Source organism: Coturnix japonica, chromosome 1, assembly GCF_001577835.2.
Source record: "Coturnix japonica isolate 7356 chromosome 1, Coturnix japonica 2.1, whole genome shotgun sequence".
NCBI lineage: Eukaryota > Metazoa > Chordata > Aves > Galliformes > Phasianidae > Coturnix > Coturnix japonica.
In genome coordinates this window covers 69,516,528-69,533,374 of record NC_029516.1, presented here as the reverse complement: position 1 = coordinate 69,533,374, position 16,847 = coordinate 69,516,528, and the positions used below count along the sequence as shown (strand labels likewise).

The 16,847-nt window shown below is 52.5% G+C and overlaps 2 protein-coding genes across 5 annotated transcripts; both read right to left on the bottom strand.

The window, feature by feature from the left end:
• Positions 1-563: 563 nt before the first annotated feature.
• Positions 564-8,889, bottom strand: P3H3 (prolyl 3-hydroxylase 3). Of its 2 annotated transcripts, none has more exons than XM_015872804.2 (15): positions 8,416-8,889; positions 7,999-8,151; positions 7,473-7,662; positions 7,217-7,348; positions 6,335-6,468; positions 5,955-6,044; positions 5,554-5,606; positions 5,314-5,372; positions 4,092-4,216; positions 3,873-3,968; positions 3,127-3,277; positions 2,835-2,949; positions 2,054-2,129; positions 1,679-1,819; positions 564-1,385 (listed from the first exon to the last, which is right to left on the bottom strand). In XM_015872804.2, exons 1-15 carry the CDS (start codon positions 8,833-8,835, stop codon positions 1,176-1,178), a joined length of 2,145 nt encoding a protein of 714 aa, XP_015728290.1. In that variant the 5' UTR covers positions 8,836-8,889; the 3' UTR covers positions 564-1,175. The 2 variants fall into 2 exon arrangements, with proteins under 2 accessions (XP_015728290.1, XP_015728283.1); XM_015872797.2 differs by having other exon boundaries at positions 2,835-2,952; positions 8,416-8,886.
• A 1,119-nt stretch (positions 8,890-10,008) lies between these two features.
• Positions 10,009-16,264, bottom strand: GPR162 (G protein-coupled receptor 162). 3 transcript variants are annotated; one of them, XM_032447020.1, is made up of 6 exons: positions 15,047-15,618; positions 14,816-14,950; positions 12,770-14,512; positions 11,720-11,909; positions 11,043-11,194; positions 10,009-10,880 (listed from the first exon to the last, which is right to left on the bottom strand). In XM_032447020.1, the coding sequence occupies exons 3-6, from the start codon at positions 13,604-13,606 to the stop codon at positions 10,353-10,355; spliced, it is 1,707 nt and encodes a 568-aa protein (XP_032302911.1). In that variant the 5' UTR covers positions 13,607-14,512; positions 14,816-14,950; positions 15,047-15,618; the 3' UTR covers positions 10,009-10,352. The 3 variants fall into 3 exon arrangements, with proteins under 3 accessions (XP_032302911.1, XP_015728325.1, XP_015728336.1); XM_015872839.2 differs by lacking the exons at positions 14,816-14,950; positions 15,047-15,618 and adding an exon at positions 16,074-16,264; XM_015872850.2 differs by having other exon boundaries at positions 14,816-15,618.
• Between the last annotated feature and the right edge of the window lie 583 nt (positions 16,265-16,847).

Genomic DNA, 16,847 nt, shown 5'->3' with positions numbered 1-16,847 from the left:
TATTCCTTAGTGAGAGCCAGGATTCAGAAGGGGGAAAGGCTTCCCTGCTTCGATCCAGATCCTTCAGCACTGAAGGACTGAGGCTAACACGTGTTCCACTAGGCTGGGGCCTTCAGACAAACAGCAAGGAGGGGAACACCCAAGCACCTCTTACAAAACTGGCCCCAACTGTTCAGACTTCTTCCCTTCCATACGACATTTGTGGTCTCCATGCAGCTCTCATCAAAGCCCGTTTCATAGCTCTGATGCTTCCCAAGAAAACACTTGCTGCTCTTTTTCATACTCCATATCCACCTCATTCAATTCCTGTTTGGCTACAATATAATCCCATCTCTGGATGCTAATCCCCTGGGCAGTGACAGCAGATTGTCTCTATATCAGCATGGAAAATTATAAACAAAATATCTGCCTTCACAGACAATTTGGTGCATGAAAAAAAAGAAAAGAAACCTCACTTCACAGGGAAAGGTGAGTGTACAGTGCTCTTTCTTAAAGGAGCTCCCACATTTTCCAGGGGTGAGTCATAATGGGGCTTTCTTTCCCTATCAAAAGTAGATGGCATCTGGACAAATACTTTGTTTTATTTCATTAAGGGCTCTATCTCCTTCCATCATTTGTTAATTAAATTTCCATCAGCAACCAATCTGCATGTGTCCCTCCTCGTGTACAGACTCAAGCTCCCATTACGTGTGTCCAGCACTTTCCTTTTATTCCATATATTCAGTGTCTCATCCTCCCTTGCACACGCCAGTCTTGAGGTTCAAGGTTTGCAGGCACCAAGGAAATCCAGAGGCTTCTCTCCTTTGAACTGCTTAATATGAAACAGCCCTTGGCCCCTCAAAGTCTCCAGGCTTCTCCTAGAACTCTTGGCTTTGGCCCCAGAGGACCAAGAAGCTTGTTCTGAGAGGAATCTGGCAAGGGAGACTGCCTTCCTACTTCTGAACAACACAAACATGTTGTCAGGGTGCTGAAAAAACATCCTGGTGTATCTAGCTTTACTACTCTGTTCCCGCTACCATTTTTCAGCCGCTGGGCAGTCACAGAGAAAACTGCATTCCCTCCCCATCACTATGTCTCTAACATGCTAATAAACTGCTCCAGGCCTTTGTGGTCCCACTACTACCAAGACCTGTGAACCCACTGTGTGTGCCAGTCTTGCTCAGAGCCCCAAGTACTTAGAACTCATCTCTGGCCCGCAGCTCCTTGGGGTGCTGTGTCCTTTCCGGGACAGACCTGTGCCTTTGACTCATGGGCCTGGCTCCACCATTGGGAACAAGAAGCTCTGGGGAAGATCTGCTGCTGTGATCATCCTCCTGATATTCTCCATTGGGCTGGTTCTCTTCTGTGGCTCTCTGCTCCATCAGCTCTTCTGCCTTCACCCGCTCCTGCAGCCATAGAGAAAAATGATGTGAACCTCTCCCTAGTAGGATCTCACACCTGCTCACAGGGCCTGGAGAGACACATATGGTCTTTGCCACATCCTTCCAACCCTGCCAAAATCCATTCTCTCTTGCAGGACTCATCAGAGGCTGACTTCCTCCAGTGACTTCCTCCATCACGTATCTTGTCAGAGAACAACTGTGAACTGCTGCCCCATGGGGAAACTCAAAAGTGATTCTTCAGAGGACCTGATCTAGTTTGAAGGTGTTTGTTACGTTCCTCCAGCATGGCCCTTTACCTGTTCAGCATGCTCCGCAGAGTGCGTGTACCAGAGAGCAATGGCACAGCGCCTGCCTTGGCTCACTGCCCGCACACCGTGGGGATTCTCCTTGCCAGAGCTGAAGGCTACTAGTCTCCCACACTTAGGACGCACGTTAGCCTGTCAGAAGAGAGAAAAGAATGAAATCAGTAGTGCTGCCCACAGACTGCAAGTGCCTGGAACATCTCTGCTAGGAAGGAGTTAACATTCTCTGTCTGAGATTTGCCTCAATTTGCCTTCAGCTGCCCCCTATTTGAATTTGCTACAACACTAGTGCTGAGCTTGACTGCCTCTCACCTAGTCTAACTTTCATATTTAATTCTTTGTCCCTCATATGGTCAGTCCCAGACCTACCGTGACTGTCACAGTGTCCATTTCAGTGAAGAAAAGACTCCCGCCTTGGAAGTCATCATTGAGGTAGAGAATGCCACTGTGGACAAAAACAAAGAGGGCATATGAATGGTGAAGCTCATTCAGCCATGGTGCTTCCCCACACTACTTGTCACAGGAGAATGCAGCACCTAATTAGTGCCAGAGGTTCAAAAAAATGATTCTATCAATTATCAGGAGAATCCATTTGGGGAGTGTTAAATACAGCAGTGCTCAGCTCAGGGGAGTCCTGAGCTGCAAGCCACAGGAGGTCAGAGGAGTACTCCATGGAGTTAGATCCACACACTCACTCTGGCTTTTGCTATTTTTTCTCTCTGTGAAGTGCAGGCAAGACCATAGTCAAGTAAGTGAAAAAAAGAACCACAAACTGGGTGAGTTGTTCTTCATATTCAATTAAACCAAAGACAGAATGCCAAAGGAATAAAGGGCTCATCATCAAGACCAGTTGAATAAAATAGATATCAACTGTGGCTGCTGAAGCAAAATATTAAATACATAATTACGATTACATGATTACCAGTCCCAGAGTCCATAAAGTTATAGATCTTCTCCCATAAGGTTTTAAAAAGACTCAAATCAGGGTTGTAACACAGGGCTAGAGGAAAGCTACAATAGCTTTCATGCATACAAAGGGGCAGGAAGATAGGCTGAGGCATCAATAGGCCGATCAGCTCTACTTCAGAAGTCCGCAGGGCTTTCAGATCCATTTCTGATGAGACAGATAATAGAAGGACAGGAGTCTTACCTGTAGTCCCTGTAGACATAGGCAGGTGGCTCTTTCCAGCACTCTTTCCCCTCAGGATCCAACAGACAGTTATCAGCATGGACAGGATGACTGAGATCCATGCGACCTTCCTGCTCTTCTGAAAAGAGAAGTTGTAAAAGAGAATAAGAGCATTTTAAATTTCAAGAAAGAATGAGGCAGAGAGTGAGGGACACACGAGAATAAAGGGAAGAGAGTCTTCTGAAAGCATGTGGCTGGGACAAGGAAAAAGGCTCTCCAGGAGCAGGGACTAACAGGGTAAAGGATTCTTTACCTTCTACTGCTGTGCGGCACACAAGGTGTGTGAATGAGAAATGCAGTTTATTTCCTGGAGTGAAATAGGATTCTATGATTTTCCGTGATTTCTCACTGGCCTGCAGAAGTAATTCGGCATCTTTCCAGTCCACGTCCCCATTCTGGGCTAGCTACAAGTGAAAAACAAGCCTGTTAGAATACTCACAGAGATACTCTAAGAACTGACACGTGTACAGAGTCTGTACACAGATCTGTGTAAACTCCTGTGGTCATGCATGTAAGAAAATAATGATTTCTCATATAAATGTCAGGTGTACATGTGTGCAGTGCAATGATTCCTTCCCTCTACTCAGCGTATGAAGCCACATCTGTAGTGCAGCATCACTTTGTGTCCCAGGATAGGAGGGACACTAGCAAACTGGAGTGACCCATCAGTCAAATGTCCTAGGACAGATGGCGATATGGAACACATGACTTAGAAGACTAGAGAAGGCCAAGGGAGGATCTAACTGCAGTCTCCTATCACCTGAAAGGCAGTCAAGGAGGAGATGGAACCAGTCACTTCGTAGAGGGACTCAGTGAAACGACAGGAGGCAATGGGTGTAAGTTGCAAGAAGAGAAATTTTGGCTAGATATAAGGAAAAACAACTTGTCCTTGAGATTTGTACAGCACTGAGAAAGGCACCCAGAGAGGATGGGCAACCTCAAACCTTGGATATGTTCACCACTTGCATTCACAAAGCATTGACTTACAGAGCCACTCACCTGCACGGCCTTCAGAACGGTTAACCCTTCAAATCTCTCGTGTGGGGTGTGAGGGGACCGTCTCGCTCGATAGCCATCTCCTGTTCCTCTTGCTGCCTGGAACAAAACGATGCAGAGGACATACATTAGGCTGCCTTCTCTCTTCCACAGCAGCATTACAATACTGCCTGCTGAGGAGGAAGTGACACATACAGAGATCCTACAAGACCCAGGCATCACCTTTGTCAGCCGGAGCAAGTCCTTGCACTCAGTCTCTGTCAGGACTCTGTCAAACACGGCCCTCTGGGTTCCATTCATCTGTTGGGAATCCATGGTGACTGTGATACCCCCAAAAGGCAAAGAACCTGTAGGAGAAGTAAATACAGAGGTAAGCAAGCTTTGGATAAGAAGCTCTGGGACACAAATCCCCATCCTGGATAAGGAAGTAAATGGACACTATACACTGTCTGGGAAGGCAGGACAGCTCCACAGAATCCACAACATCCTTGCGGATGCATCCCTCACATGCTTCAAAGGAACCAGAGCACCAGCTTGGGAGCTGGACTACAGCAAGTGCTTCCGGAGCCAGCAGAAATCTGGGGCTTGCTGGGAGAGCAGCAGGGAACTGGGGACAGTTGAATGTATGGTGAACCACAAGAGCGAAACAGGCCCAGCCTCCTGGGGCTAGCCATCTTACCCCAGAAGCATCTCCAGTGCATCTTCCTACTATCTCCAGTTCCAAAGAGAAGCAATGAATATTGGTCAACGATACGACCTTTTGATCTTTGGTCTTCTCCCTTCCCCCCATCTCCTCTCACCTCTGGATTGTAACGAATGCCAATGCACTCAGGCCCTCAGAATGATCTGCTCCCCCACGATACAGCAAGAGAATCACTTGGGGTCATTTCAAGCAAAGATACCAGGACAGAGCCCAGCAAGAGTATAGGGCCAAAAAGAATACAGAACTTCACTCTGCAGTCTACAGCATTCAGCCACAAGCCACCTGGATTGGTGTTATTCAGGAAAAGGCTTGCCAAAGCTGAATTGTCTGCTTTCAGTTTCCATTCCCCCTGCCTTCTTTTGGTCCCCCTCAGAAAAGTGTTGTTTGAAGTTGAGCTGGTGCAGTTGAACCATGTTTTGTGTAGACACTCCTGCCTGTCCATGCCAGCTGCGCTGAACAGGGATCTACACGTCCACAGGCTTGTCATACAACCAGGCAGCACTGACCTCAGCTTCTCCAGCCACAGTGCTCTTTAAGTTCCCATCCCAGAGAGGTACGCAGCGAGATTTTGCAAGAGTACACATGCATCACAGATGGAGAAAAGAAACAGTGAGAGGACTTGCTGAGCCATTCGAGTCAGTCTGCATATATGTTAGCATTCAAACGTCTGAGGATGGAAGAAAAGACAGCATTTAGCCTAGCTGACTGCAACCAAATATTTCGTCAAGCTTTTCTACTCACCTCTCTTTCCTCTCTCTTCCATATCCAGAGTTTCCTGCTTTTGCTTCTCCTGATCCTCTCTCGGGAGCAAGGGAAAAAAAACAGACCAAGGCTGTCAGTACACAGAGCTACATCTACTCTCTTCTGTGATCAGCATTTCAGTTCTTATTCCTGTTTTACCCATTCCTCGGTATGATAGTATTACTACCCTTATTATTTCAACACTTCTAATCCAGTCCTTGTCAATTCATCCAACCTTACCTGTACTTTTGCTTTAGGTTTTCAGGAATCAGCTCATCTGGAGTCCAAAGATCCTGTAGGAACAAATGCAGATGGATCATCATAAAGCAAACTTCTCCCTGGTAGATCAGGACAAACATCCCGTTCCTTGTCCCTCTTCTCCATGCAAGATAAGACCTATGGCTATGGCCTTAATCTGAGGATACTAACATTGGGTTAATGTAAATGTAAACTACAGCAGTTTCCAGCTACCTCTCATTTCAGAAGCAACAGAAAGGCCTTAAAAGTTCCACCTCACAAGTACGTGAGCAGTCCTGTTCATCAGCATCTGATTCTCTCTGATTCGGGTGCTACTAAAGCAAGTTCTAGCAACTGTCTTGGTGAAATCAAGGCAGCAAATTGAAGATGATATAATTACTTACAGGGTCATTAAAAGTTCCTCCTAGATGTTCCGTGGCATAGTAAATCAATTTCTTCTCCATCAGAGATCTCTGCACATACTGACGAATACTCTGTGGAAGCAAAGAGGCTGTCAAACGACCACTTTACAACAGGCAAACCTATCAATGTCCAGGGCAGAAATCTTCCCCAACACACAACCCTGTGCCATGAGAACCAATTCTGCCCCAGAAGAACCCTGCCTGGTATACACTATAAGAAAACTCAGCTTCCACTTTCTTCATTCCTGAGCTTGGAACACATCCATTGTAAATCACATTTCCTTTTGTGTTTGCTGGATCTGTAACCCTGTTGTGTGGGACAGGGAAGGGACCAGAAAGTACAGACCTGGGGTTATAACTACCTCTCTTGCTGTGACAGCTGTATCTTCTCCAAGTTCTGCACGGTACTGTTTCATTTTCTCCAGTACTGGCTCATCCGTGGGATAGAAGAGCAAGTAGGAAGCAGCACATTCAGCAGCCAGAGCCTGGTTCCCAACTTGGGAAGGAACAAAACAGAACAAACAGGTATGACTCTGAAAGACTCGGTGTTAGCAGCAGAAGCACACTGACCAGCAGCAGCTGATCCTGGTCAGAATCTGGCAGTAGGAGGCCTGACACCGAGTGCACATCAATCCCTGCCCAGCTGTGCCCAGCTCTACCAGTAGGCAGAAAATATAGGGAATGCAGTGCACAAAGAATAGGCTCGCCTCCTGTATTTAGTGGAAGCTCATTTAGAGGAGTCAGGAGGGAGTGTAAGTGTCCAAGAGCTGAAGGACAAGCGACAGAATGACCAATGTCATGGTAAGCACCAGTTCAGTTAGAAGAGGCAGGGCTGACTTAGAAAGAGCATCACTGTTGACTTGAGATGCATTCACACGCTCTAGATAAGACATAGAAGTCTGATCTGGGGCCATGTACTGAAAATGAACGAGTAAAACATACAGCATGGACAGCTGCAGAGAGGACTCGAAATGAAGAGTGCTGTAGGAAAGATTTGTCCACACACAGTAGAAACAGCCACATTACCAATGCTGCACATGGATACTGAAGTAAAGCATGAGACCCTTCCCAAGCAAGCAAGCAAAGGGTGGTTCTGGGCAGAGCAGGGTAGATGGGAACAGAAGGAGAGCAGAGGCAGAACTCAGGTGAGTGTGCCATTTCTCCATGACGTGCTGCCCTCCAAGAAGTAAGTGGAAAGTTAAGGGGTGCCACAGCATCACCCACTGGTTTGTAGTTCTGCTCACCTTGATCATATGCAAACTGCAGTAAATCGAGATGAGATGGTATGAAATCTTCTATGGCAGAAATCCACCCTGGCTTTGTGGCAATTTCCAGGACGCACTGCTGCCTGCACTTCAACACCTGAATATAATGGGCTGCAAGAAAGAGAGGCATGAAAGCCAGTAGCTCCAACAGCCAGACAGGAGCACTGGAAGATGAGGCAAGTCCACTGTAGGAAGAATGGCTTTCTTACCCATCCCTCTGGGCCTCTAACACTACCTGCAATAGCTTCATACAGGCCAGGCTGCAAATCCTCCTCCTCCTCCTCTTCATCCTCCAGTGGCCCTTCACACAGAGCACGACACTCTTCAAGTGCTGACAGTGCCTCTCTGAGTGACTCCTCCAGTTTGTCCACAGCCTGCAGGTACTCATCCGCATTGTAATGCTGCATACCAGCCTCATATGCTTCCTGCAGAAGACAGATCCAGGCTTCTCATTAGTGCTGGTGACACCAAAGGACTCCCTGAGACTGAGTCACTCCCAGGATGGTGCTGACACCTAGGGGCCCGCCTGGATCACAAACAGCCCACCATGCAGTAATAGCTATTCCACTGGACTGGGGCCAAATGTACTTCTCCAAAGCCCCACAGCTTACAAATACTGTCACCACACAATGTCTGTGTCATAACTGCACACACATCTCGTCTCAAGCCATGGACCTCGTGTGGGATCAGATCAGGGCCGCACACTGGTCCCTACAGTGTGGTATGAAATGCTGATGCCTGGTTCTGCATCAGACCCTCACCCAGTGCGGTGCGGCCTCTAGATCTCGAAAATTGTCCGACTTCACCCCGGACATACGCCGGTATTTCTCTATGTCCTCACGCATCTGGAGGTGTTGGGGATTGGCCACAAAGAACGTGTGAGCAGCAGACACCGCCTGGTCCAGTTTCTTCAGCTGCAGAGACAAAAAGGTTGTGCACATCACTCCAGCTTCTCCTCGGGCCCACCCCTCTGCACAGCAGCTCCCACTGACCTCAGTGACAGTGGCACCAGGCTGTCACCCACGTTTGCCCACACTGCGAGACACCCTGTGTTGCCCTCCCACAGTGTGCAGGGTGCTGGGCATCTCCACCCCGCTCCCCAAGCCCGGCTGCGGCACCACCTATTCCCTATACCCTATACCCTATACCCTATTCCCTATTCCCTAGGGCAGGCCCACCTGGAAGAAGGCCACCTGGAGGTAGTTGTAGGGCTCTCTCCGCTCGAAGTCCCTCTGGATGACAAGGCTGGCGCGGTGCGCGGAGGGCGCCGCTCCCAGCCGGCTCCCCATGCAGTGCTGCAGGCAGTCTGCGCGCTGCAGCACCCGGTCGAACAGGGCGGCTTCCCAGGGCCCGTTGGCCGGCGGTGCGCCGAGGAAGGCGGCCTCTCGGAGGCAGGCAGCCCTGCAGGCTCGGCGGGCCGCCCGCAGCCCCGCGTAGCTGTGCAGGGCTCGCTGCAGCAGCTCGGCCGCCCGCCCCCAGTCCCGGGCGAAGTAAGCCCGCACGCCGTCGGCGTACAGCAGGTCGTAGGGCACCAGGCGGCCCGAGGCCGAGGACGTGGCGGCGGGGAGGAGGAAGAGCAGGCAGACGAGCGAGGCCATCGCCGAGCGGGAGGAGGAGCGGGACGCCGCGGGGGTCTGCGGGCGGGTGGAGGCACTGGAGGCCCTGGCTGGACACACCCAGGGGGCCGGGCGGGGAGCGGGCTGCGGCGCTGCGGGACGGGGAACGGGGCAGGGCACCGTGCTGGGCTCGCATCGTGCTTGTGGTAGCCGAGAGCCGGCCGTCGCAGAGCTGCGGCTTCCCACTCGTGTCAGGCCCCGGGAGCGGTGCTGCAGACTTGCCCGCTCTGCGAGGACCAACCCCGAGCTGGGCCCGTGCTGCCAGCAGTGCCCTGACACGGCCTGCAGCCGTTCTGTGTCCGCGCATCCACCAGGCTATGGGGTAACCGCTAACCCTTCCTTCAAGGACCTCGGCCCTCTGACAGAAAGGCACTGGAGAGGTCATGGGGTATTGATCAGAATCTCTGAAGGACACACATCGACCTGTTACAGTTCAGAAGCTGCCATTGTGTAGTGGAGTGCTTGGCTGGTGAAAGACAACACACCTGTCACAGTGTCTCCGATGCAGCCATCCCATTCACTTGTGGCTGCAGCTACAACCAGCATGAGGAAGAAGTCTCGTCTCCAACATCCCACCACACTTCTCTTCCAAGAGTTTTGTGTCTAGAAGGAGCTTGATTTAGCCCTCACTGTTCCCAGCTTTGGTGCTGTGGAAGCCTGGAGCCCTGCCATATGGAGGATCTGGCAGCTTTTTTGAGCTGGCTGCCGCCTGGCTGAGAAGTTTGGCTACAGTGTTTTGTGCAAAGTCATCAAGTTTGCACTGGAATCAACAGATGGCACCAGTGGAAACACTACCTTATGAGTCAGGGTCTTTCAGGAGAGGATTTAAGTTTTCAAAACAACGCTGTTTCAAAACTCACAGAGGCTGCTCCTGTTTAGTTGTAGGCAGCCTAGGTCTGCATTGCAATGGAGAGGGAATCTTTTCACTCCCTCTCCCAGTGATGACTCTTCAGTATGAGTGCTGTACCCTCCCATGGGCTGCAGGGCATCTGCTGCCTCCCGGATACACTAACAAGAGAGGAAGCGTGCCTCGCACATTTGGCATTTCCCTTCCAGAAGCCAGTGAAATTCATTAAACATCGGGCCATAGAATAATTTTTGTTTCCATAGAAACAAAATTATTACTAATATATTATTTTAAAAACAGACACACGGTTGACACTCCAAATATAGAACTTTAATACCATTCCGTGCTTGCCTCGTCTCTTAGGGCAGAGTGAAAGCAAAGGTGGAGTTCACAAATGGACAAGACTGCCAAGGGTGCCAAGTGGCCATTGCAGTGGTGGGTGTTTGTAACCTGAGGGCAGGCACAGGCTGTCCGTGTCCGTGGAGCTCCATTCGATCTGCCGCACTTCTCTTACCATGGGGTGCCATGTTTCCTGCCTGCTGGCGAGAAAGATGAACATGTCAATTAGTCATCAAGGTCCCGGGATAAGGAGAAGGTTTGAAGTTTTATTTAAAAATCATGATGGCACTGAATGTTTTTCTGACACTGTCTCTCATAGTTTGGGATCCTGGAGGGCCTGTGCCTCACAGGCCTCAGGGGTCCTGTCACGTGGAGCCTGCCCCTCATCCTGCAGACGCCAGGCCTCGCTGCCAGCCAAAGAGCACCACCGTGGCCGATCAGTGCTCTCCTCCTCCCTGCTGCCGAGTGAGAGGCGGCGATCACGGCACGCTGCAAGTGGGAGACGGGAGTGCCGTGGGCTGCAGACTGGGGTGGGCTGTGGCGTCTCATCGATGAATGTGGTGATCTCATCTCGGAAGAAGCAGGCGCTGGAGCTGGACCCCCGGGGCACCAGCCCGCCCTCTAAAAACTGCCGAAGGGATGTCAGCTCATCTTCTGGAAGCTGCCGGCGGTGCTGGTAGTCGTGCAGCTGAGGTGGCAGGAATCCAGGGCCTCCAGGCTTGCGGAGGGTGGAAATGCGGATGTCATCAGATGAAGACCACTTGTGTAGGAAGGATGGAGCAGAGCGGTGGGCGGAGAAGATGTTAGTCTCATCATGTGACATCCTTCGTGAGATAGGGACCTGTGTGATGGAGAAGAAGGCAGGAGATGAAAGACTTGGCGCAAAGACAGGCCAGAAGGGGAGTATTTGAGGCCTGATGAGAGAAGAGTCTAAAGGACAAACATAGGAGACAGACAGAGAATGAAGTAGGTTATGGGTCTGCACTACTGGCTCTCAGCTCACCTGCAGATAATGCACCTTGTCCTGGGGCAACAACATATGGTGCATTGGTAGCAGTTTGATGTCCCGAGAGTCCCGCTTCACAGCTGCAGCACCGTTGGCATCAAATCTCACTTTGCAGATCCTGCCATCCCCATAATCATCACACACACCATCTGTTGGCAAAGAGGAGTACGGCAGTCTGAAGGTGAACATTATCAGTACACACGAATGCCATTCTAACACCTGACTGTGCCACCCTACTTGCAGCTATCAGGACTGATGTCTGAACGAGGACCTCTACTTTCTGCTTCCAGCAGAATGGACACGGAGACCACCTCATTTCATCTGTCTCACTTTGGAATCTTTCCCTGCCATGACTTGAATCTTTGGGCCAGCTGGTTGGCTTGAGGGCTGCTGTGTCTTTCACTATGGTTTGACAGCTACATGTCACTCACATCTACTGCACGTATTTTTGGGGATGCTAGTGAGTGCTAAGGCAGCAAGTAAATGTCAGAGCCTTCTCCAGAATACATTTTCTCACAGTTGTTGCCTTTAGGCTCTAACACAAATCCCATATACCCACCCATCTCTCTCCCAGTGCCCTTATGTCCTTTTCCCAAAGGAGGCAACTTTCTCCTCTGTAGTCTTTTGAGAATGGGGTTACTGATAAGGTGACTGAGGGGTGGTGAGGGCCTTACCATCATCTCCATCTTCCTCAGACATGATAGCCACACACTGCTCCCAGATGGTGCGGAGATCTGCTCGGTAGCGCTCGCAGGACCAGATAAAAGAGGGGAGAAGCAGAGTCTGCACCATGGAGCACCAGAGCACAGCCAGGACCATCCAAGTGGGCGCCGTGTCATAGCGCAGGCTAAAAAAGCTCACAACCTTTGAGAGAGAAGGGAGAAACAAGATTGTGAAAGAAGACAGGCATGTAGATAAAAGGAGGGGGAAAACAGGAGTCACCTCTGTAGTAGAATATAATCTGTCATTAAAGGGCTTGTCAAGTTAGTACGCATACGCCTTTGAAGAAAACGTTCCTGGGTTTCTGCAGGTTTGCTGGAGCATACTCTGAGCTGTGATCTCTCTAATACGAGACTTGGTGTTAGCATCCCTTCTTCCCTATGCTAAGAGCTTGAGCTAAATAGGCACAAACAAAGGACACAGCCACAGGAAAAAAAACAAACAAACAAACAAAAAACAAGAGAAAAAGATAAAATCCTGTGACTAAGCCTCTGTTCTCTTAATGGTTCCTATTGAGAACTTCCTCCGCTCTCCAGTTTTGCAGGGAATAAACCCGCCAGTGAAAACCTGAATGCTGACTGCAAACATAGCAGAAGGAAAATAAACCTCTCTGCACCAGCTTTTAAAGCTGGTGCATCGGATTTCCAGAAACAAATTGGAATAAAAGCAATCTCATCCTTTTTACCAAGGTAAATTCCCCGGTACATTTACAGAATGATTTCCTCTCTGGTCTCCTATAGGCCGCTTAAAACTCTCACAGTGGCTTTAGCTGTGGTGTGGTATATATTCCCCAGGCTCAGACTTGTCTTAAATAAATGTTCCTGTGGAAGGGTGAGAGAACTACTGCAACCTTTTTCAAACTGTCCCTCTGAATAGCACAGATTCAGATATGGTGACGCTTTGGCTGGTGGATGGAAGATGGAGTTTCTTCTTTCAAACCTGAGAGAAATGGAAATCTGGTTTAACTACATATTGTGAAGGGAAAGGAAGAACCTGCTGCTTACCAAGATGGGCACCCCCGTGAGCGTGTCGTACAGGAAGACAATTGCGCTGATGAGGTTGGTCATCTGCAAGGAGGTCTTGGCTGACTCGGAACCATCCAGCGAGGACCTCCTTTTGCCTCGTACATCCTCCACCACGATGGCTGGCACATTGAAAGTGTTGTGTGCTGATGAGCAGGACGATGCTTCCTCTGGCCTCTGATGGCAGCACTGCCGTCGCCTTCTGTGCGCCCACAGGGTCTGGTAGAAGGTGATCCCTACGCACACCAAGCCCATGACGATTCCTCCAAGGAGCAGGAGGCTAAAGCAGACGCCAAAGCCCAGACCTATCTTGCTGACAATGAACTGGCAGCCACGAGCGTAGTACCGCTCGCCGTTGTTGTGCCAGCCAATGGAGGGCAGGGTGGAGAGGATGAATGATACCATCCAGATCCCCATGACTGCATGCAGAGCCTGCTTCTTGGCATTGCTCAGCCGGTAGTTGACTGGCCACCTCACCATCCACATTCGGTGGTAGGAAAGGGAGGCCACAGTAAAGCAGGTGGCCAGCGCCAGGGTGTAGTATGTAGACACAAAGACCTTACAGATGCTCTCATTCCAGTCATAGTTAGAGGACTCACGCCGCAGCTGCACCACAGCGTACGTAGTGAGGGGCACTGCTGCCATGAGGATGTGAGTCCCAGCAAGGAAGCACAGCAGCAGCTCCAGGGGCTTGTGTTTCTGTTGCTTGGCCGTGATGCTGAGGATAATCCAAGAGTTGGCCAGCAGGGCTAACATCCCACATGCCAGCCACCACAGTGAATTGTTGTGCAAGGTGGACTCTGATTCAGAGTCCCCCATGCTGTCCCCCTGCTAGGCTGCACCTTCTTCCTGCCTCTGGGTTACTGTAAGAGAATGAATGAGACTTCGCACTGGGGGAACCACGTCCCTCCTCATCTGCTGCTGTGCTGATGCAAGGCGTATGCACACTGCAGGACCTCCTCAAGGCATTATCATCAGGCACGAGGCAGAACAGCCTGCATCTCTGTCTCACTCCCAGTCCTCCCTTTTCCTTTTGTTCGTTTATATTACTTACACTTGATCTCTTTCTCCTGTTTTTTTCTGTTGTTCTCTTTCCTTTTCTTTCTTCCACCTCCTTTCTTTCTCATGAAAGCTTGCCAGCGCTTCTTCCCTCAGTCTCTCATGCTCACTTTTTCTTTTCCTCCCCATCTATTTCATTCCTTTCCTCCACTCTTCCCCCCCCAAAAAAGGCTCTCCTTACTCTGTGTGCTTCCCAGACACCTTCTGTCTGAGGGAACACCTTCTCCAGGGACTGGTGAAGGCCTCAAACAAAACAAGGGCTGCTGGGGCTCCAAAGAGTTTGACAGCAGCAGGCACCTTTAGCCCAGTGGCTAATAGAGAGTGTCAGAGAAAACAGGAAGCAGGACAAAGGTCCCACAGAAATAGTGGGAATGGTGCATGCACGATGGTGTAAAACCCTTCAGTAAATGGTACACCTGTGGCCAGATGCCTGCTAAGTCAGTCAGAGAGCCATCAACAGGGTGAGGAGAAGGATTCCGAGAGCTCCCTAAGGAAGCCCCTGTGGCACTCTCACTGCATTGTCTGTTTCGCTGCCCTCCAGGGCTCAGTGTGCTTTTTCAAGCTTCCCTGTGAAGCGAAGGGCAGAGCTGACGAACAATGAGGAGATGGCAGGGAGGGGGCAATCCTTTACAAAGGTTCCCTTGGAGATTCAGGGTATGAGGTTCCCTGTAGAAGAAAGAAAAGAGAAAAAGTAATTTAAGATCATACTATCTCCTCAAATCTCCCTTTCTCTCCTTGCTCACACAAACACGCTGTCACGATTTAAGCTCTGCAGAGCTCTCCCCCTTGCCTTTCAGAGAACAGAGGGCCCAGATTGGTGCCAGTCCCTCAGCTGAGACTGGCTGCCAGACACTGTGCTCCCTGCTATTCCAGTCTTAGGCTCCCCACCCAAAACATTAATAATGCCATTCTTATAACCGACGGCCCTATCTGTGCAGCTCCCTGCCGTTCCAGTTTTGCTCTCCTCACACATCTCTCACTCCTGATGTACAGCTCCCAAATCCACGCCAGTCTTTAGATCTCCACTCTCCTCTGGCAGCAGCTGTCCCATCCCACCGAGGGTTGCAATCTGTGGCTCCAGCACCTCGCTGCAGTCCCGTGGCCCTAAAGCACAAGTTTCCTGGCCATCACACTTCAAGTTTCTGTAGAACCAGCCTCATTGTCCGGAGCCCAGTTGTAGGTGGCCCTGTGACTGCTCACCTCTGCCTGCAACTCCAGTGCTGCCAGCTCAGCCTCTCTCCTGCCTTCACCTATGGGGTATGCCCACGCAGTGTGCTCTAGGAACAAAGGCCTGCTCTGCACCTTGTCCTATACAGTGCAAACCCAGTCTGCCTGTGGGTGGATCAGTGCCTGAAGCCCAAACAGTGGCTCAATTCCCACCCTTCTCATCCTTCTGGGTCAATGCATTTCTTCAGCCTCTGGACCGACTGAGGCTTTTATTCCTTTTCTCCCTGCTCACAGCAGGTTGTTGTGGCTGGCTCTGAGCTGCTCCCACTTCATCCCATCCCATCTTTTCCCCCTAAAAACTACCGGAGTGGCAGTGAGGCCTGTGCCCTTTGCGTGCAGTTTGGATGTCGGCCAGCCCTGATAATCCCCGGGGAAGGAATCTTCCTGCAGTCTCTCCATCTGCTGCCCTTCCCACAAAGCTTGCTCCAGTGGCCCACGCTGTTCCTGGATGAGGAAGGAGCCCTCCGGCTCCTGCTGGCTCGGGGGCCCTACACCGCTCGGAGCCGTGGTCCTCCAGCATCCGTAGAGCCTCTTAGGATGCGCTGCCGAATGGCCGGCTCTGTAAGCCCACCCTGCCCCGACCAGAGCCGCTAGCTCCACACCGCCCTTCAGCCAAGTCTCTGAGCAGGGGGAGCCGGACTGCGGGGAGAGGGAAACTCGTGGGGCTGTGATTCGGGGAGGGCGAGGCGGGGGGTCTGCGGGATGAGGGGGAAGGGGGGAGAGGGGGGGGTGGAATAATTGATGGGAAGCGCGGCGAAAATCGGAGCGACGGGAGCCAGGTGCCCCCGCCACCTTCTCCTTCGCCCCCCGCCCGGCAGCCCGAGCTCTGCAGCGGCCGGAGGGGCGGAAGGGCAGGTCGGGCGGCCCCGAGCCGGGCCGGGCCGGGCCGTGGCAGCCGCGGGGCCGCGGGGCGCTGCCGTGCCCGGCACCGTTGCCTCGCGCGGGGGCCGAGGGCGGCGGCGACGCGGAGGCGACGGCGGGCAGCCGGGACTCGTCTTACCTCTCGCCGGAGCAAGCGCTGCCATGGCGACGGGCGCCCCGCGCGGCCGTGCGCGCCGCTGCCCGCCTGTGCCGCCCCCGGCCCCGGCCGCCGCTGCGGACGCCGCATGCAGGCGGCACGGCCCCGCGCTCCGGCCATCCGCCAGGCGGGGCGACGGCGAGGGGCGAGGGGCGGGGAGCCGGCAGCGGGAGCTCCGCCGGGCCGAGCAGCCAGGGGGCGGGACGGGACGGGCGGCGCGGCAGCCGCCGCCCCAACCACGGCCCCTCCCGGCGGCCGCCGAGTTGGGCGTGCGGGGCGCCGGCCGGGCCCGGGGCCGCTCTGCCCCTCGCCTACGGGGTGCGCCGCGCTGCCCCGCGTAGCCGCCCCGAGGAGCGAGAGCCGGGCAGCGGGGCTACAGGCGGCGGGCTGCCAGCCCGAGAGGAACAGGGCGCCGGGACGAACGGCAGGCAGCCCTGGATGGGCTGAGCCGCGGCTGCGGGGATGGCACCCGCTCCGACGGGCTGCAGAGCGGTCCCGCCAGCGGGGAGACGGGAGCGGCGCTGGGAGGAGCGGTTCGGTAGTGCCGAAAGGGCACGGCGCTCTGCTGCCGCCTCCTCTCGGGATGGCGGCTGGGCCGGGATGTCCTCGCTACTCCACGGGTACCTCTGCTTCCCCGCTCAGTGCCGTGCTGCGGAACGGGCTGTACCGGCACCGCCTCGCCCTGCTCCTTTCGGGAATGGAGGTATCCCACAGCCCCGTACCTCCAGCAGCGCTGGGCGGGCTGGAGCCCGTGTT